Genomic DNA, 27905 nt, shown 5'->3' with positions numbered 1-27905 from the left:
CTTCCAGTTTAATGAGAACTTTATTAACCACTGCACGTGACACCAGTTACGAAGATAGCGCTGCGTTGCACACAGCCCCATGTCGCCTACTGGGACACGCTCTGCAAGTGCCTTGCCACAGTGGAGCTGGTGAAGGGGTCAGCGCTGCTCCAGGATCTGGTTCAGTGTTCCAGGTGACCAATGTGGAGATGCACCGCTGTAAAAGGAGCTACGATGCCGGACCAGAGGCTACTACAGCTCAGGGGGGCAGTGTGGAAAGTAGGTAAAGTCCACCGAGTCTCGTTGCTGAATGGATGGCCTACCGGCACACCACGCTGCGTGCAGATGCCATGCCAACAGGCTTTGCAGGCAAAGGTTGGCCGAAGTGTACATTGGTTCGGAAGTTTATCAACATTGAAGAGAAAAGAATTGATGTTGTAGCAGCCAAAGTATTGTTTAGAAGAAATAAAAACGGGCTTGAGGTATAGGAAAACGACCCACAGGAACATTATATACACATTCCAACCCACTTATAACAATATTGGATATAATAATGAAGTCACGGCACCATCAGCTTCGCTGTATGTTGTATAATAATATAAATCGTTTCTTAATTAACGTTTTATTTTCCTTGGTATTGGTTGTAACAATTGAGCCTGACGGTACGATCTTACGTAATACATAGAATTTGGAGATCGGTGAAAAATCATGTGTGCATTATGTGTTTGTGTGACCAGGCTGTCATCCATTTTGTCCACCATTTCTCTGTGGCGGTTCCGGATTTCAGCCCACCGATTCAAGAATTACTTTTACAATTATACTGCACAGCAATTGAACACCACACCTCAGCGGCCGAATTCTTTGAAACCGTGACTGACATTCTTAGATTGTTTGGCATAAGACGAGGCAACACATACAAAAACATATGTATGGCAGAAACAATAAAGTAAAAATAGTTACAGAAATCTCAGAAAGCAAAAAAGGAAAAAAAAGAAGAAAAAGGTAAAAAAGGAAAATAAAAGAAAGGCCTAGTGTTGCAAGCCATAATACTCAGCCAGCGAAACGTTCAAGGCACGAGAACAAGAGGAACTATACAAGCAATTATTCAATTAACATGGCATTTTGGCATTTTGACATGACATAGAGTCTACGTATAAAACGAAGATATTCTAACAAAATGCTAAGTTCCAAAATTAAAAAAAAAAACTTGTGTTACCAGCACTGACACTCAAAACTACAGATATTCAAGCAACACAAAACAAGGAAAAGTGAAAAGAAATAAGCAAGAACACGGTATGAATACAATAAATACGGCAGATATATTGGGAATGTCATAGAGGAACTTAAGCTACAAAAGTTTTCAACTCATTAGAGAACAAAGTAACAGAGCTTTGAAATGTATCAATACGATCAGAATATTCCTTATATGCCCATTGTATTCTGCAGATGGACAAGCGTCGTCTATTTAAAGCAGCTTGTCTGAAAGCTCGAAAAGTTCGGAAAAGTTTATTCGGCAAGTTGACATTGATAAGTGTAACGAAGTCATCACACAAAATGTTACCATGAAGAAGTTCATAAAGAAAGGTAATATAAGCTCGCATTTGTCGACACCAAAGGGAAGGAATACTTTTGAGAGAAGATATGCTGCCGTTTTTGTCTCCTTGCACATGACGGAAACGTTGCTTGAAGACTGAAGGGAACTTTTTTTGAACCCTTTCGACACGGTCGCTATTTGACTTGCAAATTCCATTCCAAACAACAGAACCGTATCCGAGAAGAGGTAAGCAGACAGCCGAATACAACTTTAAGAGAGGAAGAGGCATTTTAAACTGTCTAGGATGCCTGCAAACAGCCCCCAGACATCGAAGAAACCGCCGGTCCAGTTTTTTTGTGCGCAGTTCTAGTCATGAACCATTTTCAACTAGCCCGGCTTTCCTCTTAGCTTCATATTACACAGGGCACGTAGGTGCCGGCATTCCTGCGCAAACTGGTTGGCACCAGAGCACTTCATCTTTCTGTGCGCACGTACGTTCCTTGAGTTTTAGGGCATCCCGCGATTCAGAAGAAAGCCAGTGTGGGAACTTGAACTTCTTAGGTATATTTGTGCTTGTCGATTTATGCTTGTCGCAGTAAGATATATTCATAGCAGTAGCTTAAGCATTCGCTGGACAATTGTCGTCCAGCGCCTATACAAACCGTTGTCATATTCAATTTTATTCAAAAACTCATGAGTTGCACAACATACTCACGATAGGCTTTTGAAACACGGACAGAAAATAGCCTGTACAGTTATGACATTTGGGGTCCTTTGTTCTAATACCGTTTATTTGTTCCAAAATGTAAAATTGCGTGCATGAGCAGCACAAAAAGAAAAACCTTCAACACGATTATTCTTCACTTTTTTTCAAACCAAAATGCGGCGAGAAAACTCAGACCGTGTAAAAATGTCACACGTGTGTGATTCAGAAATCAAATACTCTTCCTGATCTGTTGTTCTATGAAAGCAGAATGCGGAGAGAAAACTCAGTGAGCGTAAAAAAACCATGCGCGTGCGATTCAGAAATAAAATACACTTCCTGAACTCTTGTACCATGTCGTACAGGTGCAGTGGCTGGTTTGGCGGGGCGTAACTGCGGACGGGGATATAATGCCCAGCCGTTTTGTTTTTTTGACCACCAAACATATTGGGACACTTGTAGTTACATTATGTACAATGCAGGCCGCGGACCGTTCACTGTACCGATGAGTGGACGATGGTGGTCACCCCCCTTTCGTGCCCGTCGCCAGCGGCACCAGCACCGGCTCCGGCTTCGGATTTTCTACCGCGGAAGCGGAAGATTGCCACGACTGTAGACGCGCCAAAAACAGTGCCGAACACAAAACCGAGCGGGGCCCAGAAGATGTCGGCCAAACCAGTACCGGTAACACTGCCCCTTTTGTAGACTTCACTGCCATGACCTTCCGGCAGATCGTCATTTCCATCGTGGTCATCGCGGTCATCACCACTGGGCGTTTGCTCACCACCGCCGGCAAAGTCAGTGTAGCCACCGTCATTGCCTGGTTGGCTGCCATCATCGCCAGGGTAGCCTCTGCCACCTCCATCACTTCCGGGACGGTGACCAACCCCGCCACCAGTGTGATAACGTCTATCGTCGTCAGGGGGCGTCTGTCGAGCGCCGTCGAGCCGCTGGCGTCCACCATCCGGCGGACGATGGCCCTCTTTACCATGTGCGAGACCTTCGCCACCAACGCCACCGGCGTCTTCGAATGCGACCTGCGCGTGTGGTTGTACTGTTTTGTAGGGTGGCTGCACAAATGTAGCTGGTCTAATTTGCTCTGTCTTTATGGTTTACCGCGAGTCACCTAACAAGATTTTATTCTGCTTGGGAACATTACGAATTTTTAAAACCCCTTCTTATGCTCACTGAGCCGGAGGTAGCTTTCATAGATTTTAAGTAGGCCTGTGATTTATAAGAACAATAAACTCAACAAAAAATAAATACACTGAAAAGATTATTTAAATATCTCAATTTTTTTCTGTGGCCAAATTTCAGCGCCAGTGCCCCGGAGTACAGAACTTTTTAATCTGTTCACATATTCTTACTATAGTTGAATATTGGTACACTTGATCGCCACAAAGAAAGAATAATAAAAGGACAAACGGTAAACCCAGTCAGTAAATCAGAACTGCTCAAAAAACGCTCCGTGAAACGCATGCAGGGCGGCCCTGCAACTTCCCCTACGGCATCGACAGACAGGCTTTACGAATACTGGAGTAAACACCACCACCGAAGAGCTGAGCGCATCTGTCTCGCAGAGGCGACGCTCACAGTTCACATAGACGGGGCTTAAAAATCTGTCGTACAAACACACCAGACCCCAAAGAAGACGCAGGAAGCGTTTCCAATCCATACTGATATACGCGGTCAGGTAATAGAGTGTTTTAGCATAGCGGGCGCCGTGCGCTAACGCTACGGCGGCGGGTGGCGGGGCCCGACTGGGCAGATGCATATTCGTTCCGGTAGGGTGCACATTAATTGAGCACCACGAGCCGGCCTAGTTGGAAGCGATACATGGCAACGATTGCACAAAACAAACAAGGACAAAGAAGAATGCTCGTCCTTGTCGTTTCTTTTTTGTCCTTGTTTGATTTGCGCAAGCGTTGCCATGGACTAGTTCCGCGGGCCGGCCCTCGCCATGCTCGCGCATTCGCTCCGCTGAGGGGCAACCTTCCCGCCCTCCCCGCGCGCGCCTGCGCAGTCGGGTCCTCGTAGCCCGCCGCAGTAGCGTGAGCCTTCTGTAGCCGCCATGCTAAAACTGTTCCGCTATGTGAAGTCTATACCGTGGCATGCACGTTCCTTTCGCGATTATGCACGGCGCCGAGCAAGAGCTCAAGCTGGGGCCATGAACTTCCAACTACATTAGGTTCGCGATAATTCAAACTTGAAAAAAATCCAGGGTTTCTTTGAATGATCAAAAGTTTCAATTATCAGACATTCTAATAAGTATGACTTCGGGCGACATATACAAGAATCTGTGTTATAGCGAAAGATTCACATATACTTAGTAGTAGAACATAAGAACACAATCGTGAAGTGTTATTCATACTTTCAAAAACAAATCACGAGAGGATGACTGCTTCGGGTTTGCATGAGGGTTAAAAAAATTTCAATGCCAGTAATGGCACCCAGTAATTTGGAGAATTGTCTGGATTCCCAAAACAACACAGATCACAAACTTGAAAGGCACGTCATGTGCTTCGGCTCGTGCGGAGTCGGCTGAGCGTAACGCGTGTCATTTTCGCACTTGTGATGTTCGCCCCGCTTGCTGTCTTGTTTTGGTCTCCTTCCTTCTTCTCCAATCCACACGGGGTTGTTGGCTCTGGTGGTTTGGTTTGATACGTGCATGCAGATATTCCCCTTTTTTACTGTTAGTAACATAAAGATGCATATGTGCAGCAAGAAGCGGCAAATGCACCATATATTCTCCAGCAAGGACAAGTAAAATTACGAACTGAATTTACCCAAAGGAGCAGCTTGAATTAGGCGGATTTAAAATTTATCGAAATAACACCGAGCCAAAAAAAAGTTTGAAAATTGTTTGAATTAAGCGAAACTTTGGATTATTCAAGTTTGAAATATTGCGAGCCCACTTAAAAGTTAAAGGTTGAGTACTCCGACAGAGCAGAGTACAGACATCATGATGCAAACTTGTAGCGATCTCCAGCAAAAACCGTTTAACGACCACACATAACATGCCCTGCCCACGTCCACTTCTTCTTCTTCTTAATTTTATTGCTAGCAGGACACAAACGTAAGCAATACGGCTGAACACGCGTGCTCTCTACATCATGAGGCACACGTCACGCCTGGCAGTGATAATCTAGCTGTGCGTCATGATGTGAGAGCACGTGGGATGGGCCGTAGTTTTTACGTTTGTGTGGATGTTTGAATAAAATTAGCAGCGTGTACAGCGTCGTGCTGTCGCCTTTCCTGTCTCGTATCTATGCCTACTACGCCGCCGTTGAAGATGGTTAACCAACCAACTCGCCCAAACGTTGACACTTTCGCTTTGCCACTCTTTTCTTCAGTTCAGCCAGGATGTCTTGCACCACAATTTGCTCCCAAATACAAGATGCACCCATTCTATCCCTAAGCGTTACTCCTACCTTTGTACTTCCGACCTCCTCCAAACTATCCCGAACCTGCCACATATTTGGACTGCTCAGGACCTTTCTCGAAGGATTTAAAAACTCAGACCTCCTAAAAAATGGCCTTATATTAAGAGAGCGTCTGAGCAGCCGCCAATTTAAACTAAACTGGTACATACTTATTCGGCCACAGCAAACTTCTTTTTCTGTGGCTTCTCCACCGCAATTATTAAGGCAGATGATTTGGGTAGGAATTATTCGGAACCTTGACTCGAATTCAAATTCTTTGTGTTGAAAAAAACCAGTTCCCTTCACTATTTTAGACAACACTCACACCTTCGTCATGTAATACTTTGCATATAAAGGCAGAACATTATATTTCTACTCACACAAAGACCACTTGGCTGGTCACAGGCAGTTCCGGATGGGCACTGCGAGCACGTGGCTCCTTCGAGGTAAATGGGACTTCCGATCTGGTTTCCCCTGAAAAGTGACAGATCCGAAACCACAGCATCAGAGCGCAGCATGCTTCGTACAGAGTGAAAGTTCTACACTTGGTAAAGGAACAGTAAAAACAAGAATTAGCAGTGGCTTAGCTCGGCTATGCCAGGATATACGTAGCGTGAGCTAAGGTTCAGCGGATTATTCTTAGGTTTCCTGGTTGTCTCAGATTAGCTGTTTTTCATGTTTACTGTTGCTAAAACGATTTCCAATCCAATCTAAAACAGTACAGTCTAGCTCAGTCGAAACCAATCCAATCCAGCCCGGTCCAGTCTAGTCCAATCACTGCACCTCGCGCATGCGTAGCACGACTCTCCAGGAGCCACGCGAAACGGCTATCAAGCGGCTCCAGCGCAGCGTCAGACTTGGCTACTGCGCAACGGAGGCGCACAGCTGGGCACCCGCCAGCGACAGTGCATCTGCCGCAGCTATGACGTCATTCCTCTGGAATGTGCAGACCGGCGAATGTGCCGACCCAACACACACCCTACACACCCATACTCCAATTGGATTAGATTCCGAATCCAATCCAACACAATTTAATTTAATCCAATCCAATTCAATCCAATTGAATCTAATCCAATCCCATCCATTCCAATGCTCCTCACGCTTGCACAGCACGGCCCTTCAAAGGTCCACGCGAAACGGCTCAACCTCGGCCAGTGTAGTTTGCGCTACAAAAATATCACGCATCCCCACGAAGTGAATCATGACGAGCGGGTGAAGTACTGGGGATCACTCTTACCGTAAATCACCCGTAGCATTGCCCACTCCCGCATGTAATGAGTGACAACGCGTGTGGACAGTATATACAATCTCAATCCAATCCAATCCAATTTAATTTATTCCAATCCAGTCCTTCCAAATCCAATCCAATCCAATCTAATTCAATGCTTCTCGCGCATGCGCAACACTGTGTACACGGACGCCAAGACCCGGACGAAGCTAGGTCCTAAGGTGCTTCGCCCCTAAAATGAAACCCCGTTTTATCCATTGTGAAATCTGCGGGAACAGTGGGGCTGCGGTTCTCTTGTGTCGAATGGAACGTGAACGGGCGCTCGCCGCGCCAATTCTACGGTTCGTGCAAAGAAATCGAGAACTAAAAGCAAGTAGAGGAAGCCTGCCTCCCCTCTCTCTCTCCTAGCAGCAGGGAAAGACATCTGTCTCTGCTAGAGTTCCTGTATATGTTCCCTACGGAAGCAAGAGTTGCGCCTGTGATTTCCATTCGCCGCTCACGACCCTATTCGCTGATCGCCGTCACGTGCCCAAAAAGCATCCACGCACAGCAGAGAAGCCGGCGATGCGGCAGCAACGCCGCTGCTGCCCTCTACTGTCGGCGTCGCAGCCATGTCGCATTCGTAGTTCGTAGCGCGAGAGCGACAAGCCGCGACACGCTAGTACATGCAGAGTATCTTTTTTGCACAACTTCAGTACGCGGTCATGTGAGTCGCCTAATCGTTGCCATGACGGGGTGCTGTGCGCCGAATTGCACAAACCGTGCGGAAAGCAGCGGCAAAGCCTTCTTCTCGATTCCGTACGGGAAATCTGTTCTCCGCCGTCGCCTTCAGTGGCTGCTGCGTTTACGTCGTTCGGCCCCAACATCTAGAGGAGCAAGAATAAAGTTTCCTTTATTGCTAGAAACTGTCCCGCGTTTCTTTTAGTCACTGGTAACCAGGTTCAGGAATTCGAAAGGAAAATGCGGAGCATATACCATCATCGGTTGCAGGGCGTATTTTTGTTGGCGTAGCGCCGCTTAAAACGGCGCGATAGCCATAAGCTGTTTTGTTTTTCTTATTCTGCTTTGTGGCGGTTTACTTCCGCGGCCTTGGTGCGTTTCTATTCGGACTACTTTTTAACTTGTTAGTGCTTCAACACAGCACGTAAACGTTGGCGAGGGGTAGTACAGGCTGTTGTGGTTTTTTGCTCAAACAAAGCGCTCATGTGCAGCTTTCCCGCTCATGGCAGTCCTTTCAACAGTGATTACTCTGCAATGTTGTAGCGAAATAAAAAAGTTCTTTTGCACAGCTAATATTTGGGGTGAATACTTGCTTTGTGCACAATTTCAAGTCGCGCACGTTGCGCGACTGGGTTCCTGAGCCATGGGAACTATCCCATAGAAATGCATGGGGAGTTAGATTTGACAGCGAATTACACAAAAACATATTCAGAAACCTGAAATATTCTTTTAGCATTTTAATCTTCACGTTGACTTCTAGCTTTATGCCGAATATCATTTTCCTAAAGTGGTTTTTCTAGGTTCCCGAGAGGTTGTAATTTTGAGCGAGAAAGCTGGGTATGTAATTTCGCGCGACAGAGTTAATTGGTCCAGACAGGTGTTGTATATATTTGCTCAACGAGTCTGAAAAGTACCTCGGCCGTAAGCACAATTGCAATTCAGTGCAGCTTAATTTGGTATGATGTACGAAATCTTACATTACGTGCTCTTAATAGCACCGGGTGCGTTTTCGTATGCGATGTTATATGCTTTATCGATTGTACAGCCTCTTTCGGTGTTTTAGCTATGATTGATGGTTCGCACGCAGGAGCAGCTCACCTGTGCGATGAACGGCGTAGTTTTGTACATCAGTTCCGCAGTCAGACGTCAGTTATAATTAACAGGGTTGTGCGAATACCTAATAGTACATTTCGAATCGAACAAATAAAAGATGCCGAATATCGAATCGAATATCAATTTCTTTTTTTTTTCACAGGTCTCGGTTTTCCACAGATTTATTTAGAAGAATGAATCTGCTGCACATGTTTGGGACCCATAACCCGGAAATCACGCTTTTCAACTCCCATTCGCAGCAGTCCAGCCGCCGAACCACTATCAGTCAGTGCTTAAGAATCCTGAGTGAGCACGATATATGGGGTTGGAAAACGAATTGCGCTTTAGAGTTGCCGCATTGCAACCATACGCAGAGACTACACAGCGCCGTGTAACTCCGAAGCGAGCCCGTTGCGAGCATGAATAATATGATGCGAAAACACGGGAGAACTACAATCACCGGCCATGATGAGGCACGCTTTTGGAGAGCCGCGGAGCACTTATGAAAAATCTATTCTACTATTAGAAAAGTCTAATAGTAAATGTTCGATTCGCGAAACGAAGTATTCGCAGAGCTGCTATTCTATTCGTATTCGAGTATTCGCACACCCCTAATAATAAAGCAAAGCGCGCGTTACAAAAAAAAAAAAAGCAGCGACGTCGGGGCGCACTCACGCTCCCCTCGCGCAGTGCGCACGACTCCTTCAAGCCCGACGGTTGGCTTTCCCACGCTGCTTTGGATGCTCGGCGGTCAAGATGGCGGACCTATGCGCAACTCTGCTCCCGTAGGGAGCATATACAGGAACTCTAGTCTCTGCGAGACCACTGTGCCCTCTAGCAGAGGGTCTGCGAACCGGTATCTGCGAAGTCAGGGGCAGTAATTTTAGGTACCTTACTGGCAGTGATACCACTGCGCCCTCTATTGGTTTGTCTAAGAACTGGTTTCTATGAGGCCGCCGGCTGCCAGACCACTGCGTCCTCCATCTGGGAACCCGCTCTTACCCCTCCGTAACGCTCGACCTACAGCAGACTTACTAAAGGGCTCTACATACAAAAGCTGTGTAGCAAAAAGAAATAAAGCTCTCTATTGCCAGCAATGTCAAGTGATGTCCCAACATGGGTTGCCGACTCTTTCATCCTCTGGTGGTGGAGAACAGAGGGCACGTCTTTTGGAATTTCGGCGGTGCAGCGCTTTCACTTGATATTCTACATTTAATTTTTACAAATTGGAAGAAGGAAGAAGTTATTGCATTTTCATACAAGTTGTGATATTGCCACTTCAAGCGTTTTATGATTTTTTTGGTCCGTCTGTATCCCTATGCGATAAATACCATTTGCACGTTCTGCGTCGCGTGCCTGGACGGATAAGACACCAGGGAGTAACATGAAACTCTTTCCCCAGTAAAAATCAAACCTAGCAGGCCCCACCCACTACTTTGAAGACAGTGGTCTGTGTCCCGCCCATGAGCGATATGGTGCGCATGGTAGAGTCTCCCGACCCGCATGTACTTAAGCCGCTGGTATTGGTGGAAGCTGGGGTGCCTAGGTGCCCACCTTGTTAAGTTGCTCATTGTCATGTGTTCGCATACCCATTCTCATTTTTCGGAGGATTTCTTCCTTTCATTTTTTCATTCTTGCCGCCACGTCACCAATGATTATCGTCAGTAACGCCATGCGGCATTGCGAAGGTCATTTACTTTGATTGGCTGATTTCGTTTAGTAAGAAAAGTAAGAAAGCAGGATATTACAATGTATGCCGGTATAAGCGTAAGTCTTTCTCTGTCTTAAACTATAGAAGGATGAAATGTAGGTGACTACTAAAAATCACACATTCCTGACGCTGAACTTTGGTAATTGGCGGGTCACAAGCCTGCCAAGGTGTACAAATGCTTGTCCCGTGTGGTTCATTTGTTTACGTCTTTGTCTCCTGGTGTGTTAAAAAAATGCGTGAATTTATTCTGATCATACTGGCACAGGCAGCATCTGAAACTGCTTTACATTCAGAGGGAGAGGGCTGACGGCCACTGAAATCCATGTGCATCGCGCATTCATGAATACGTATTTAAACAAACAAGTCGAAAATGAGTGCCTCTAAAGAAAAGGGTGCTGCGCGGGACTTACCATTCGCCGTAGTTGCAAATGACGATGGTCTGATATTTAAAAAGATCACGGGAAAGCTGGTGCTGTACGTAGCCACAACCAACGAAGCGGGTCTTGGCCCAGGCTACCTGCAGTACAGCGAGCCGGCGCAGGGTATTAGTGACAACTATCAATCTTTGACTTTAAGCTACAGGTTAAGGAACGGATACTTGCGCAATCCTTTTGTACGTGCGCGCGCAGCACCCCCCCCCCTCCTTCCCCAACCACATGCACAAACGCACGCACGCATACACACATAAACACAGAAAGCATGAGAGAGTACGATGAAATAATTCCTTCATTTACCACAACTTCTACAAAAAGGAGAAAAGCAAAAAAGTACTAATTTTTGAAAAGCTGTCGCAGGTCTTCGAATTCAAAGTGCAACAATGTGGTCACTTTCAAAACGCCGATAATTAGGTTGGATGAATTAAGACAAAACGGTGAATTTTGCTACGAACACAGGTGCGCTCAAAAGTTGAACGAGTTTCACCCTGCGCTTATTAAGGTATCGGATGTCCCTGCTCAGGCGAAAGACAGGCGGCCCGTCGGACGGTCCTCGGCCAAGACTCGGACAGCCAACGTTTGAGGTTCCTACCTTTCACATTTCAACATGTACAAATCCACGGTATGGCCCACCTCACGTACTTCGGCTGATATCTCGTGGTGTCCCCCTCACAATCACTAAACTTGGCCGTTGTGCCCGTGCAGCGTTCTTATGAATTCGTCCACACGAGCGCTCTTTGTGTTAAGTCAGGAGTGTTGCCTCTGATGCTTCCTATCAAGGATGGTGAATTAACAAGAGTGCGTTTAAAAAGTTCGTGTGGTGGGAGTACTGACTAGGGGAGAATGAACTGTGTTTTATAAAGAGAGTAGTACCAAAACACAAAGTACCTGAACAAAGTGGGTGACGACGCCTTTTGATCGGGTAGTGTCAAATGAGGAGACGCTGCCCGCATAGTCCGTGTGCTCGTCCACCCAGCTGTCTACCCAGGTGGAGGCTTGGACATCCGTGCGCTCCAAGGGGTCGTCACTCCAGCCAATGTTCTGACCCGTCTGTTGAAACTTGGCTGTAACCAATGCCAGTGGCCGAAGAATCGACCTATTGAACTAGATACTTCATAAAATTACAGAGAAGAATAAGAAAAGAGTCAGAAGCATTTGAACACATTTATATTGGGATTATTATTGTTGGGTGGCACCAGTGACGTCGTTTGGAAAAAAATAAATAACGCGCCCTACAGCAATCACTACACATCGTTCAGCACATTACGACCGCTAGCATCGAGCTATCATAATACCAATGGCTACGAACTTGGCGTTACACTGAACGTCGAGCGAAGGATTAACCTTAGAATTTTAAAATACTGTCGTAACCGAAAGGGGCCGCCCTTTGCGATCACAAGTGAAAGAAGATTTATACTACTCACCATATCTATGAACAGGAGGCGCCGTGAAGCTCGGCAGAAAATACCGGTAGCCAGCAGACACAATCCGTCCTGTAGGTACCCTTCTGTCTAATCGTGTTTTGAATAATACGTGCTAATAATGGACTTTATTACTATTAATATTCATCGTTAAATGTTACGCTAACAACGCTTCCCTTTACTTTATACTCTTTTCAAAAACCACGAAAAACGACGAAAAAAATATTTTGGTTCCTGAAGCGCTACTTAATATATACGTGTGCTCAATCTTACCTTTTTTTGTGCTTCAGCGGTGGGAAAATTCCGATATAATTAAAATATCTGTTGCACTCGTCATCCACTTTCGCATACTGCCACTGCATGCTTCTTCTAATAGCATGCACACTACAGCTGTACCCTTCGCACGTGAAAACATTTTCGCGTGTATTATTTGAAAAATATATTGATATTTATATTATTGTGCGCACTTCTTGAAACTTAAGGGATCGACAGATGAGGCATTAACAGCACTCGGTTATGTCCGTAATCAAATAAACTCTTGAGAAATATCAAGAACCATTAAGAAATACCGACATGCCTAAATGTCAAGAACAATTATTCAATGCCAAAAGAACCTGAAATATTATCTCCGTATAATAACCGAAAAATACAATTTCGCAAAAACACCAAAATTATGAAGCCTATGCGTATCACGCAAGTGTGTTTTATGATCGAGGCTGAGGTTGCCTTGCCTGTGTCACATGGACAGTAAATATGTTCGCAAGTGATAACGTTCAATGAAATTTGTTCTATATTTTAAATAGTGCGGGTTATGGTACTGAGCATTTTAAAAAAGGTGCATGCTGTAAAAATGCACGGACAAGTAGTGGAGAATGGACAATAGCCCAAGTCAGTTCAACAAGATTAGTACTCTAGGCTGGGAAGATGCTATCAGTTTAGAGTATATTAAGTGCACTAGAACTCAATCTACCCTCAATTCGACGAAGGACTAAAACGCACCTGTTCTGAGATACAACATACTCAGTAAATGACGGTAGCCCTGGAGCAAGTACCTGTTGTTACGAATAAGAAGCCTTAACACGTGAGAAGACGATAAGCGCATTTTTTAAAGCAGGTATGGAGAAATTCTGTCCGCCTGGCCCTTCAAATTTTGACGCCAGGGAATATCATTATTCTTTAGTTGTTAAGGTCGGAAATCTTGTATTCTAAACATCTGAAATATAAACTCAACTGCTTCCCCAACAAAGTTCAAGTTGCATTACATTTTTATGTGGATATCCCAAATAGGCGTGTACAAAAAATTGTTATATCACAAATATTATAAGTGATGACTTGAACAGTTGCAGGAGCCGTTTTAAAGGTTTCCCGAACAACTTTTGCCGTAGATATAAGGCAGACACTATTGTATGATGATGATGGTTGGTGTTTCATGGCGCAAGGTCAACGAGGGCAAAGAGCGCCAGAAAAGAAGTTATGTAATGAAGCGAAGTGATTACCACAAAAAGGTAGGTATAAAAACATGTAAACCAAACATAGTAAAATCAATTAAAGGTAATGGTGATGGCTGGTGTATAGGGCCAGATTTAATTATGCGTGATATGAGATAAGGATTAAAAACTTGAGATATGAGATAAAGTTTAAAAAAAACATCTGACAAATAATCAAACACACGTTTCACAGAAACACTGGCATCGTCACCCAGAAGCAGCGATGGATGTAGTGGGATATGTTGTCTGTAGAGGTCTCTGAAGTGTTTATGTCGTGTTGTGTGAAGTGCATTGCATGTGATTAGTATGTGCACTACGGATAGGGCCTCTCCGCACCTGCTGCACAGAGGCAGACACTATTGTAGGAGTTGGAGTTATATTAAAGTGCATTATTAGGCCTTAATATTTACAGTTATCTTCTTCTCATATTAACAGCAGAAAAAAAGATGGGCCAAATTTTTTTACTTCGTTGCAAAAATATCATGGGCCACTGCCACAGTGTTTTACACTATACCTGCTATGCAAAAAGTCGTTGCTGTAGTATTCAAAATTGGGCAACTTCATTGATGCATGGTGTGCGAATTCAAAATGAAAAGAAAAAAAAGCGCTGAGACACAAACAGGGATAAAATAGACCGAAACACCAACATAAGTGGCAGGACACTTGGGACTTATCCCCTTCAGGATGTTATAGTCATGAGTATCGGAAGCACTGCATGTAACGCCCAGCCTAAAACACATGCTGCACAATGAGTAAGAATTGCGAATAGTTGACGGCAGCGTCCTGAAGGGCAGTAATAGTTGCTATGACCACAATTATGCGTAATTTGCTTCCAGGAGCGGCAGCTAAGACGATTAAAATGTTGCTCAGAAGCGTTGCAAGGTACATCCGAAGACCGCTGCATTAACCCCGCTATGTTAGATTGCACTACTTAGTACCACTTGTATTGATGCTCCTGTTATGTTAAGGTATTTCAACTTAATAAGCTGCTAAGCTGATCAAACAAATTCGTTTACACACGGACAGCCTTGTGATTTTCTAGGCAGTGTCCGTCGCCCTGGTACCCTGATATGCAAACTGCATGCTCAAAAAGTGCATGATACAAGCATGCCCCTGTTCCTTTACTTTAATGTAATTGAGTATCGTAATTCTTTGATAATGATTATTTAAGTGCTCGCTCCTCCTCGTTATTATCATCGTCACAATCATCGTCATTATCATTCGATTTGTGTTCACAGAAAGATTGAGGTTTCTCCAAAAGATTTCCCCGAACTCTTCCAGGGCTGAGCAGCGAAAGATTTGCTACTTACTAGTAAATCGCTCCTGCAGTTTGTCGTGGTTACTCTGGCACAGTTCGGCAAGCGCCTGGGCGTTGTTGGCCATTTCATCGTCCCACATCTTACACGTGCCACATGAAATGTAAAAAAAAATCGATTTCCAGTTTTAGATGGAGCAGCACACATTCAGTGCAAGGAAAGAGTTCGAGCACGGTACTGTATTATACTGCTATATCCATACTCGAATTCATCGCAAGCACCCCAAGAATGGTTCTTTTAATATTAAACCCGTTTTCGGTTAGTGTAGACAAAGGGGCCTGTTCTGGGTTATCCGGCACAGCAAAATAACCTCTTGGCTTATCACAATTTGTAGGTGATGTAAAGTGGAAGTACTCAGTGGTTAATGTCATCTTCCTGCATCGCAATGCATATCAGTAAAATGCCAAGATATTATGCCGAACGAGATAGCTTCATCAAATTTAAGCAGTAATTTTTTCTTCCAAAAGATCTTTTTCTAACCAGAGTGTGGAGCCAAATATAGATCTTTCGAGATGTGATGAAGCACTGTGCCAGGTTATAAGCACGTACGTGTTTTGGAGCGTGTAATTTGTAATTTCTGTGGATTATTCTATAACTAAATAAGAAAGCCGTACGACGCAAAAGTTCGGCACTTGCGTTAAAGGGACAAAAACGGTCCCACCCTATATCTACTGAAGTCTGTTAGTGCAAACGCCGTGTGTTCAATATTTCAGCGCAAGTAAAATATCTCTAGATCGTCACAATTAATCCGGAGCCCTCTCACTACGGCGTGACTCATCGCCTGTGTAGCGTCGGTGCGTGAGATCTCATAATAATCATCATTTGCGCGAAAGAAGCAACGGGAGCCAGCAGGCACCAGGGTGCCAGCGGACACACATACCGGGCATTTCGCGGTCTTTACATCATAACTGGGTTATTCCAATCCATTGCGCGTATTTTGTAGCGAGAGCTACAATGGCCGTATTTTCGCCGTTTCGCCGTGACCGGTGGCCGCACCTCGGTTCCCTAGCTGGCAGCGGTTATTAGGGAACCTACGGCGGCTAGGGTACGTGGCAATTCCCTAGCCGCCGCAGCCGGCAGCGCCGCTCCCCGCGCAAAAAAAAATAATAATAACTACAAAAGTAAAAAATATAGAAATAAAAAGGATAAAACAACAAAAGAAAAAATTGTATATATATTAAGAGCGGCTTGGTGGGATTTGTCGTCAGGCTTCGTCATGAGGCTTCGTCGTTGGAACCAAACCAAGAGGAGGCAGCGAGCCGAGGAGACGGAGGAATAACAAGCCGCACGCCTCGAGAAGCGTCGTAACCGTACAGAGAACCAAGCTAAACAACAACATTAACCATATTTCTCGCTACGCACACCCTAACGTAACTGATTTAGGCCACAGGGAAATGTTTTTTTATTTGTTTTGTGTCATTGTATCCTCCCCTCTTTAATCAGTGTAACAGGGAATAGAAATAATAACAAAATGCGCTAAAATTTTATCCATGATGCCAACAATAAAGGCCGCATAAGCTTCCAACCCAATTATAATAACTGTGCTGCAACCTGGGGACAGTGATTGAGGTCTAATATGCCAAAAATGTGTGGTTTTCGAAATTACTCGCAAGAGTGGAAAAATTTGCGAGAATAATGTGTTTGTCTGTCTACCTGCTCCTTATAGCTTGCTGTAAGATGGCTAAGTTCTTGAAGGTGTCCTTCCGAGGAATGCTGTACTCGGCCCTAGGTGAGCCCTTGTGGTTCTCGCCTACCAACGATTTCGTCAGAGCAGTAAAGTTACCGGTGAATTTACCGTCCCCATTTCCTGTACACACTTGGTGTTCCCGTACACACTTGGTGTTCCTGTTACCGCACAGGTGTTCCCGTACACACTTGGCTCACGCTGCCTAGACACGGCTACCAGAAGGTTGCCCTGGGTATAGTTCCGGCTTCATGTCACCCGCATATTTGCATATATGAAATCACCTTAGAGGCTACCAAATGTGCAAGATTTTATGCCTTATCCGTTCTCACAAAAAATGTACAAATCAAATCTTGTGATTAATTTCCCGCCATACTGCTTATACTCCGCTAAACAGCAATGCAAGGATAGGTACTGAGCTACTATCGTGGACGTAATCTGGTCATGAAACGCTTAAAGTCATTTTCTTCATCGCTAAGTTGTAATTCGGTTTCGGCCTGACGAATTATGTGGCGTTTCGAGTTCGGGTAAAATGTTGTTGAGTCCTTATGACTCCAAACAGGGGACTTACACAAGTAACCTGTCCATAACCTCTGACTGGAAGATAGCTTTCGCGCTACACGAGATCAGCGTTCTGATTAGCTTAGCTAGTAAGGCAACGGCCTTGAATTTGCGGTTGCATTCAGTTCTAACCGGCCACTGTGAAATTGTTTTGATTTAAAATGACTATGAAAGACAGTAAAGCTCACCTTCGAAGCAGCTGTGACCGCAATTTACCTATATTTACTTCTGCCAGGCCCGACTAAACGCTACAAAAAGAACAAACAAGCTCACCAGACGGAGCATGTCTCTCGCTGGAGGGAAGCGTCCCAGCTTCCCCTTGGCGATCTGCGACCGGTACTTGTTGTGCGTGTCGAGCAGTATTTGCTTGTCCGCCGCGCTCAGACCAGACTTGACGACGACGCAACTGCGATTAGGTTGCTTGCATGCGGTGTGCACCACGTCTTCGGACGTCTTCGTGTACTCGGGAAGGCATACGGCAGTGGCGCAGCCACAGAATTTCAGGATCAGCGTGGCCCCGGCCAGGAGCAAGAGTGAGCTGGAGCATCTGGCTGTCATGTCTGAAAAGGAGGAAGGAGTCTTGTCGCATGGGGAGTTCTCCCGACCGGGGTGTTTTGGACTATCCGTCCGCAGGGAGCTGCCCTCGCCGCCGGGTGAAATAAACCAGTCTGGATTCCTGTACATAAGGGTGCCTCTGTCGCCCGTTGGGCACCTTCGAGGAGGCTGTTGTTGCATTTCCTTGGGGTGGCGCGCATATCTATTCAGGGGATTGGTCAAACATAACAGGTTAGAGAAGAAAAAAAGTTTCTTTATCTAATTACGGGGCACTGTGCAAAGATATTTTTACAAAGCTTGAAAGAATTCAAAAATTTATAAATCAGGAAAAAAAGAACTCATAAATTCGAAGCGAGTGCATAATTAACAATATAATGGGAATGTATTATAATTTTTAATAAATACCATGACGGAAAAGACAACGTCCTGGTGGCTGAACCCCGTCTCGGAAGCCCCGAATGAAAGCAATGCCTGCACTGACAGGCAAACCCAAGCCTTCACAGCGGCTCCTCGAGGTGCTGTTACCGAAGACTGGTAAAACGTCGACAGGATAAGAGGTAGTGGTCGACGGACTCCTGTGCATTGCAATAACTGCGCGGAGGTGTTAGAGCAAACCGAGACCTATTAAGAACCGGTTTAGCTCGGAAAGCTCTGTGACAGCAAAAAGCCTTTAGTATGACTGGGTGGCGCGAAGGGCACCATTCAGGTTTCCAGGAGAACGTAAGGTGACAGAAATCTTTCCGTGGCAGTGAAAGTGATTCCTGCTGTCCTTGCAGATTTAGCATCCACCGATATCTAGAATCAGTGATCAAAAAAATTAACGGAACCTTGAACTTACGCACAAGACTTAATGGTGAAGCTGTTGCGGGTGAGCATTGCCGGAGACATAGCTAAGTCTCAGTATCGTTGTTTATTTGCATATCTACAGTGCTAGTAGTCGTAGTCATATGCATCAAAGAGGTCGTCGTCTTCTTCGCGGCGAGTGGTGGGTGAAAAGTGATCCTCAGCATTGTAGACTTCCACGAGCTTTTCGTCCTCGAGTCGAGGCAGTGGTGGCGTGATCAGCTAGTCGTCGCGGAAAGGACAAGCACACCCGTAGGCATGTCTCCAATTATCCATAATGGCTTCTAGACAATTTGGCGGCCACGGTGACCTCTCTCAAGTAGGGTGTCTTTTTATCTTTGCATTAGCGCTGAAGTTGTTTTTTACTGTGTCAGCCTAAATGCGTGATTCAAAACCACCATAAAGGAATAGCGAACACTGAACTTTATTTTTTTTTAAGTGGGGACAAGCTTTGAAATATTTGTTTGATGTGACGTACAGTTAGAAGTATTTGACGCCCGGCTAGCTGTCATAATTTCCAGCATCTGCTATTGCAGCGTACGTATGGCTGGTAGGTATAAATATTCCACCGCCAAACGTTTTAGGGCCTCTCAAGGAAAGCCGCTAGGTTCAAGGTTTTTTAAGTGATGCCCTTCAATTTGGGATAGAGAGCGTACACCCTTCACAAAACATTTGACACAGTTTCACACCAGGCATTCCTTGCTAACCGGGTCGGAACAAACTGCTGGAGCCGGATGAGACCACGCAACCTGCGTAAACGTACATGCATCGTCGGCTCTATCGTTTTAGAACCTTCCACCCTCCCTCTTCCGCATCACGTCATGGAAGACATGGCTGGCTCCCCCACCCGGAACAGACTTTCGGGCCGCCTTCATGTCCAGATCTGTGGACTACAATGAAGACAGCGACGCCTCGTCCTCCATCGTTTAGCTGACCTAGTCTTAGTTCGGTGACTGGGCAATAAATGTTTTTTATCCCTCTCTGTCCACAAAAGTCGATCGTCTGCCCCTTTAAAGATATCGAGGTGGTCGAAATTAGCCCGGAGCCTTTCACTTCGGCGCGCGTCATAGCCCAGGGGTAACGATGGCGCATTAACCCCACCTTCAAGAAATTTCTACAGATAATAGCATAGTGCTAACGTAAATTGCGAAACAGAGGTATTGTCCCAGAAACGCCCCCCCCCCCCCCCCCCCCAATTAACACGGATGGTCAGCCAAAGATTGTTAGGCTTTTTTTCTTCCTAGCGATGCTGAATACGTGTGATAACATAAAAGCAACCGTACCTCAATATTGACTCGTATAATTATATCCTAGAGAACCTTTTCAGTATTTTCATCACGTGAGCGGAATTTGGTTCCGGCCGTCGGGGGGTGCAGACGTGTTTTGCGTTTGCACCCGTGCGGCCGGGGCTGTTCGGCATCTTTGCCGGCCACACGTCGCGGGCCATGGACGTTTGTTAAAGGAGCCATGAAGAGAAAACAAAAGTTTGATTTATTCGAAAGATTAGGTGTTTCATAGTACCCCAAGCGCTTTCCCGGAAGCAAATGATGCTTTATTCACTGATAAATAAGGCAATTTAAGCCAAAATTTTAAATCTCCCGCTAAAATTGAACATTCCGTGACGTGTACAATGGCGTCATAGAGCCGGTCCATGAAACAGATACTTAGTATGTCGACTCCATATAGCACCCACACGCGGGAGTCGATCGAGACGGCGGCCATTTTAAAAATACTAGTAAAACCTAGTGCACCCGCAGCCCTAGTCATGGAATCGCCTGATCCGGAGAACAAAACTCTAGCCGAGGAGCTCGGGCTTGCATTTAACAACCTCACACCACAATAACGCTCAATGCTTCTAAGTGCACGAGCGGCAAGAGTTGTGGGATACGCGGTGGACGGGAAAGCGACCATTCCGCGATAGCCACAACAGACGAACGCCCAGCCGTCGGCACCGCTGCCTCGTCAGCTTCGTCGCGACGGACGAATATAGACTGGTACGTATGTGCCGTATTTTGATTACGGTTAATAATAGTTCAATTTCAGTAGCAGTATCACTTATGCCAGTTGGCCGGTGTCGTGTATGGAAAGCCGTTCGCGCGAGCTCTCTGCTTCGACCAGAAAGATACGAGCGTCAATGCGCGGTGTTTACGGCATTTTTTTCCCCAAGGTCAGAACGAGCGCCAGCATGTTCCAGGAGTGAGCTAACGTAAGGGTCCCTGCCGTAACTGAACAAACTGAAGTTTTCAGTGGTTGTAAACTGGAAACGAGCTCGTAACGACAGCAGCAAACCAACACCATTCGAAACTTACGCGACGACTGGCACTATCTCGTCGCTTCTTGCTGTTCCTTACTCCCCTCGTTTCTATTTTTACCTTTGCTGGTTGGCGATATGACGGCCAACCTCCTGTGAAGGGATTACGATACGAAGCAAGGTCGCGGCTGTGCGTGCTGGAACGGTTCGTTGGCCCCGAAGAGCCTCGAACCCGAAAATTCGTCTGCGCGACGGCGAGATGTCGAGCTCGGCCGGCGCGCTAGTTTCGTACGCATTGGCGCACACGCTTGCGAGTTCGTTCGGACCTTCAACCGTTTACTCCACCGTTCTTTGTCATAAAAAGAATGTGCAGTATGTTTCACGGGCATTTAGCTCGCTATGCAAGCTGTAAGCCCTGCCTAACATGCATTTGCTTTTGCCGGCCTCCGCCAATCGCAGAGCTTAGCCCATGTGACGGCATAGGTTCTGTTGCGGGAAATGAGCTGGTGGGTCGCATGACCATTCCCGTTTTTCCTAATTATGTAGCTTATTTGAGCGAAGTTTGCGTTATAAGTGGTGTCGTTATGGTTCTAACGAGGCAATCTTTCGAATGAACCAAACTTGTGTTTTCTCTTCATGGCTCCTTTAAGTGCGAATGCACTTTATAAGCGACCCTGAATTCCGGCGACCGCCGTCCGTCCACATAGCAACAACTGCGGGTGCGCGCGCTCCTCGTCTTCCTCGGCAACGGGGGGTGATGGGCGCGCGCTGCCTGGCCGCTGACATGGCACATACCCACGTGGGGGATTGGCCAGGAATCTCCTCGTCTTCCTTGGCAACGGGGGGAGATGGGCGCGCGCTGCCTGGCCGCTGACATGGCACATACCCACGTGGAGGATTGGCCAGGAATCGGGCGTGAGAAGGGCTAGAGTACTGACACGAAATTTCAAAGCTGAGATCCGCTCTAGCAATCAAGTACAACGACAACACAAATAGGTGTCTGTGCATGGCACATACCCGCGTGGGGGATTGGCCAGGAATCGGGCGTGAGAAGGGCTAATGCACCCGCTTAAAGGAGTACTGACACGAAATTTCAAAGCTGAGATCCGCTCTAGCAATCAAGTACAACGACAACACAAATAGGTGTCTGTGAATAAATGCATCTTTCTTTCTTTGTAGTTGTGTGTGTGTGTGTGTGATCTCTCTTTCGCGAACATTACCGAACCGCGCAAATTCAACTCATGCATTCGCACTTTCACATTCTTCCCCCCGGGGAAATGCGGGGAAATTTTTTATAGCGGAGGGCGCTCTGCTGCGTCGGGCCATCGAACGCAAGCTCCCGTTCGCCAATACCCGCTCGTCTGCCTGAACTTTCATCCAGTGAGCTCTCCTGACTTCGGACTCACGTGGAGAGCTACACCGTTCCCTCGAGATCCCCCTCCCGGACGCAGCATGACGCAGGATACTGTGGTTGCGTTGTGGTTTACGCGCGGTGGTTTGAGTGATGACGACGATAATGATGGTGATGATGATGATACCACCAGTTTTTGGCACGTACCGACAAGGGGGGATGGGCCAGGGCTAACTCGCTTGTGGAAATTCAGGAGGAGCTCTAAATACTAATTTCTTTCCGGAAAACCAGAGGCCATCAAATGATGCTTCGTTACGATTAAAACCCCAAATACTCAATAATTATAACCCTTCAGAAGTTCAAACAACCTGAATACATTGATATATATATATATATATATATATATATATATATATATATATATATATATATATATATATATATATATATATATATATATATATACTTGTGTGTGTATCTGTGTGTGTGTTACTTTTCGCATAGCCCAAATTTGTTGCGTCAGTAGATAATATAAGTCGAATCGATAAAGTCAATCCGAAACGCTCAATTGGGTCCTTCAAAAGCAGTTTTCTAGCAGAGTAGAAGCGGCGGGAGGCGAGAAAAAAGTGGAAATTCGTCTTCTTTCGCGGATGCGGAACTTCTTCTCTATTCTTTCTTTACATATCTACACTTTTCTCTGCCCTATCTTAATCTCCCCTTCCACATGTACACCCGTCCGAACTGGGTTGAATGCAGGTGGGGCCCCAGATGTGCTCAATAATATCCCCAGTTCACCTCTTTTCATTGTTTTCAAACCAAAACACTTCTCTGTCTCTCTCATTACGCGATAAACTGCCAGGTGCACTCGGCGAATAGAAGAGGAAGAAGAATTTCAGTGCTGCGTGCGCGGAGTGGCCATCTTGCGTTATGGGCGCGGTTTGATTTCTCCAGCAGAGGTTCCTCCGAGCCCGATATTCCCGACGCACTCTGGTCTACCCAGACAGACACACAGAATGGTGAGTATACATCTGCATTCGTCGCGTTTCATGCAGAGTGTGCTGAACTAACCGTCCTCCCTGCAGACAGCCACCTGCGGTTTATCATGGTACGTCGTGCCTGTATTCGCAAAACCATATAAATGAAAAGTCTGCAGTTAAATCAGTTATATATACATGGTCACCATTTACGTAGATGGTGCCAAACACGTTAAAAGCAAGCAGTAGCTAGGACAGGGTTTTTCCTTGATTGTATTCGCTGGCTAAAGCATGGTGAAAAGCCGAGCTAGTTGAAAATGTTTCTTGACTGGAACTGCGCACGAAAAAAAAAAAAAAAAACCGCTGGCTCTTCGTGTTAAAAACGCTGAGGCCTGCGTTCGGAAAGCGATAGAACGGCTTGGCAATATTTATCCGTAAAGCCTAATCTACATCCAAAGGAAGGTTGGCTAGTATAACTGCATAAAATGTACAGGATGTGATTTTTAAGCAAGGTACAATTCTACCCACGAGACAGCTACGTAAGGGTAATCAATATTGCCACTCTTTAAACAGTAATTACCCCCGCAAGGGTATGCGACGACTATGGAGAAACCGCCAAAACCACTAGGCGGGTCCAGCAACGTTGAGAAACGAAGAAACGTTTCAGCCTTTTGCTCGCTGCCGTGTCTGATTTCTACTGATTAAAACGAGAACTGTGGAGCTGCTGTATTAAACGTTTCACTGCGCCCCAGCAGTCTGTGGGCAGAAGTCAAGATAACCTTCACAAGAAAGTTTTGAGGACTTTATGGGCTCGCCTTGTTGTTGCTCGCTAACGGTCGATGTCAAGCGACTGCCGGAATCAGAAAGCGCAGCGAGATAACTGACCCAAGTAGAGCCTGGTGTACCGTCATCAGGGAGTCACGGTGAGGCCAGTGAGGCTTCGAAAACCACGCGGTCTAAATAGTCATAACGATTCGAACCTAGTGAGCCACTGGCGCTTGTCATTCATCTCCCCCTTATTTAGCGCAAAGAAAACTGCAGGTACATTTCGGGCAAAATCTGTGTATATAACCGGCATCCCCCGCGTTCATTTAGTTAGGAACACTCGTTTGGTTAGTTTTTACGATAGTAAGCGAAAAAAAGTGGCCGCGCAAGAAAAAAAATGGCACGTTCAAAATGATGTAGAAAGCCTACGCCGCGCAAGAAAAAAAATGGTGCGTTCGAAATGCCGCAGAAAGGCTCCAGCCGCGCAATAAAAATTGGCGCGTTCGAAACGTAACAGAAAAACTCCTGCCGTGCAAGGAAAGAATTACGCGTTCGAGATATGACGCAACACAGCTCCACTGTACGAAATTAAAGCAAGCAAAAAAAGAACAGAACTCCAGCTGGAGCAGCTTTAGGCAGGGGACACGGAGCATTGCGAAGGCGGGAAATTTGAATTGCATACTCATCAAGGGAGGAGTGAGACAGGGCGGCGAAGAGCGTGATGGGTAGTAGCAGTGAGCGGATAACGGCGCCAGCACCACTTAAGGCGAATAACTGCTCTCCATTTCTGACAGCATTCATATTGATTGAGCGACTTTAATTTTTCGATGAGAATTTCAACGAACCTGTAAAAGGTCTCCCTACAGTGCTAACTGCAAGCGTAACGGTGGTGAACCTGCACACAAAAGTGTCGTGTGCGGTGTCCGCGGCCCAACATGCTGGTATGTCTACAGCACATTCAGCCTTGTATGCAAACTGGTCACTCTTGCCTACACTTACCGGTACAAACAGGAAACCAAAGACTCAAGTTCTTCGGATCTCTAGTAAATGACATCGGTCGCGTGCATTGCAGGAGATCCGCAAAAGGCTGCTTTGATAACGCCATTTCTCGTTTGCCGTCCGCCTCTACACACAGCACAAGAGCAGCCGTTCATCGTCGGGTGCTGGCTGCATCTCTGATGGGCAGGATTCGGAGGAAGACATGGCTTTGATTGAGGCTGTCGGCTCGTCTTTGGCTGTCATGGGCTCGGCAAGGGGCTTGGTGCCTGCCAGTTCCGTCACTCGGAAGGAGGTCAATCTGCACCCAGCCCGAAAGATGGAAGAAGAGAGCCTCTTCATAGAGGATCAGAATTCCCCGTCGTTGGGTAGACGGCCTGGCGAAGTCCCCCCCATAGAAGTCCCGAACTTGCGGCACAGAAGGCCACCCCGTCCGAAGCGAATGTACTGGTGAGCTCAGCACAGCCTGCATTTTGCAGGTGCTCCTTGTATCCGAACAGCTAAAAGCGCGTTACATTTCACAAATGGCTCGGGGATAAAGTTACCGGATAATTTGCTGATGTTGGCGCCAGTGATTTGCTCAGTCAATATGCGATCGGCCAGATATAGAGGCAAGCGTGGTGAGAAGGCTTGAAACGATTCCCTGTCCGAAAAATTAACGTTGTTCAGAAGAATGATGTAACACTCCTGAGCTCTGGAATGGTACAGTGGTAGCACATATGCAAAATAATGTTTTTTTTTCATTGAAGGTAGAGCGCTATTCTCAAAACCATTGTCTTCCATCCCTGACGTAGAAGTTGTTGCCGCCGCTTTCTGGCCTCTTTGTCCTTGCGCCATAAAACCCAATTGTAGAGTACGTTGCCTCCTACACGTGGCAGGTAGTGTCTATAGTTATACCTCTACTTGAGCCAATTAAGGGCTGATTTTTAGAGAAGAAATTAACTTCTCGTTGAGTACTAAATGTATGTTTTTGTAAACACGTCCGGGCTTTTATACAATGCAGGTGCACCTCAACAATCGTGCAGTTCACGGTTCTGACGGTGTTGCTGGGGGCAGCTGCGATAATAGCCAAGGTGTGCTTGTCCCTTGACTGGTCGGCATTAGACCTGACAGACCGAGATGTCTATCAAGAACGTCGAACCGAACATTTCAATGGAACCAGCCTCAACGACACCGACTTCGTCAGCACAGTGGACTCTTTAAATCAAACGCGTCTTGACGAAACAGAAGTCAGCGGCGTTCGGAAAACACAGGTGGAAATCGGAAGCAGTTTGGGTTCTTCCATGGCTCAACCAAAGCAATCCGCTTACACTGGCCGCCATCTTCAAACCTTCTCAGCTCCCACCACCGACAGCGCCACCTTCGTGGTCAAGCACACAGCCGCATCGGGGCCAGTCATACCAGTTTTATCATTGTTGGCGGCAAATTTGAAACGAAAGCATTACCAACCTTCGCGACCCAACTGGCTCGAACCTGATAAGTGGACGCCGCACTCGGTAAACGGGACAGAAAATACCACTTCTTCCTAGCGTGTAATTGAGCCCAGATATGGCACCCATCGAATTCTCTTAGGCACCTTATAAAATTGCATATAATTGAGAAGAGACTACTTGCGTTCTGGATGCTTAAAGGGGCGTTTAAGTAGCTCCTGTAAACATGTACGTTATTCTAGGGGTTTTTTCTTTAAACCGTTGAAATGGTGCCGTGTCTTAAAATGTTTTGAAGGAACAGATAAAGTATTTGATTGTCTGGGCAGGTCGTTGCATTTTTTTATAAATAACACTGCTACCCAAAATGTTTTAGATGCGACGCTGAGAGCATCTCTTGTCGGCGGCTCTGTCCTTCCTGCGTGCGTCCGTCGTCGTCGTCGGCGTCCGCACTCTCCTCCGCTGACCCCCTCTCCTCTCCGATAGCGAACACACTCTCGCGAGGGGCATTGGATTGGATTCGATTGGCTTGGCTTGGCTTGGCTTGGATTTGATTTGGATTGGATTGGATTGGATTATAGTGGATTGTGTTGGATTGTGTTGCGTCATAGCCGCGGCAGACGCACTGGTGCCGGCGCGTACCCAGGTGAGAGCGAACACTCTCTCTCAACATCTGCGGGTGTGCGGCCCAGTGCGCTCTCACTCCGCCGGTGGGCGGCGCTGCGCGCGGTGCTGCGCATGTGCAGTACTCTCTCTGTCCGCGGTCTCCTCTCCTTAGGGCGCCCTGCGCATATAACCGGTGTGCCGCTCTCCGGCGGCCTTTCGGTCGACCGTTGCTCTCCGATTGCGCTTGAACCCCCCTCAGCGTCGCATCACACCAGGGTTCCCGCGAGGGAAGGTGGGCGTAATTTTTTTCTTCGTGTGGATTGCGAATGTAAGTGGCGTCATAGTTTCAATGAAGGTATAACATAAGGGAGCCTAGTCATCTGACATTATGATGGGAAAACAGTCTTAATAAAAAGATTGCTCCGGCTTAGCCAGCTAAACCTGGATGTCGACAGCGAAAGCTTGGATTACCCTGGTGAAGTATTGGTTTCACTCGGTTAACCTTTGATTTCGCTGTAGTTATACTATTCCTTCAAAGCCTGCATTACTCTACGGCTTTGGTCCCCCTTGTGGCGTTTTTAGAGCCGAACGGCTCGCTATTCCTCAGTCTCCGACGCTTACCTCGCGCGCTTGACTTTCGGGACCCTGTACAGTAAAGCAGCTCGCTTGGCGATATCCGTGGGATGGCCAGACCCTGCTGGCCAATCACGGCACAAAGCCTCCCGCTCCCACCCCACGATCAGAGGAGGTGGCCCGGCTTCGCTCTCAACCGTCACTAAGCTCGCATGCACGCGGCGAGCCACGTGGTCAGGCGGTGACACAGCTGCCGAGAGCGCATGCGTCAT

At 46.5% G+C, this 27905-nt stretch overlaps 1 protein-coding gene across 1 annotated transcript; it reads right to left on the bottom strand.

Moving 5' to 3' along the window:
* Positions 1-27905, bottom strand: LOC144159983 (uncharacterized). Its single transcript, XM_077691610.1, has 8 exons — positions 27682-27905; positions 25165-25328; positions 17566-17852; positions 15042-15129; positions 11712-11887; positions 10800-10906; positions 6019-6112; positions 1-3253 (listed from the first exon to the last, which is right to left on the bottom strand). Exons 1-8 carry the CDS (start codon positions 27903-27905, stop codon positions 2711-2713), a joined length of 1683 nt encoding a protein of 560 aa, XP_077547736.1. The 3' UTR covers positions 1-2710.

Source organism: Haemaphysalis longicornis, unplaced genomic scaffold (assembly GCF_048455015.1).
Source record: "Haemaphysalis longicornis isolate Haplotype H1 unplaced genomic scaffold, Haemaphysalis longicornis Haplotype H1 scaffold_10, whole genome shotgun sequence".
NCBI lineage: Eukaryota > Metazoa > Arthropoda > Arachnida > Ixodida > Ixodidae > Haemaphysalis > Haemaphysalis longicornis.
This window is presented reverse-complemented; position numbering and strand designations above follow the sequence as displayed.

Excerpts from the sequence above, each read along its gene's own strand:
- LOC144159983 (XM_077691610.1), bottom strand. The coding sequence starts at position 27,905 with ATGACGCATGCGCTCTCGGCAGCTGTGTCACCGCCTGACCACGTGGCT. Across the intron at positions 15,130-17,565 it reads CGAGAGACATGCTCCGTCTG|ATGTGGGACGATGAAATGGC; the intron begins GTGAGCTTGTTT and ends GGCACGTGTAAG. Across the intron at positions 10,907-11,711 it reads TCGTCACCCACTTTGTTCAG|GTAGCCTGGGCCAAGACCCG; the intron begins GTACTTTGTGTT and ends GCTGTACTGCAG.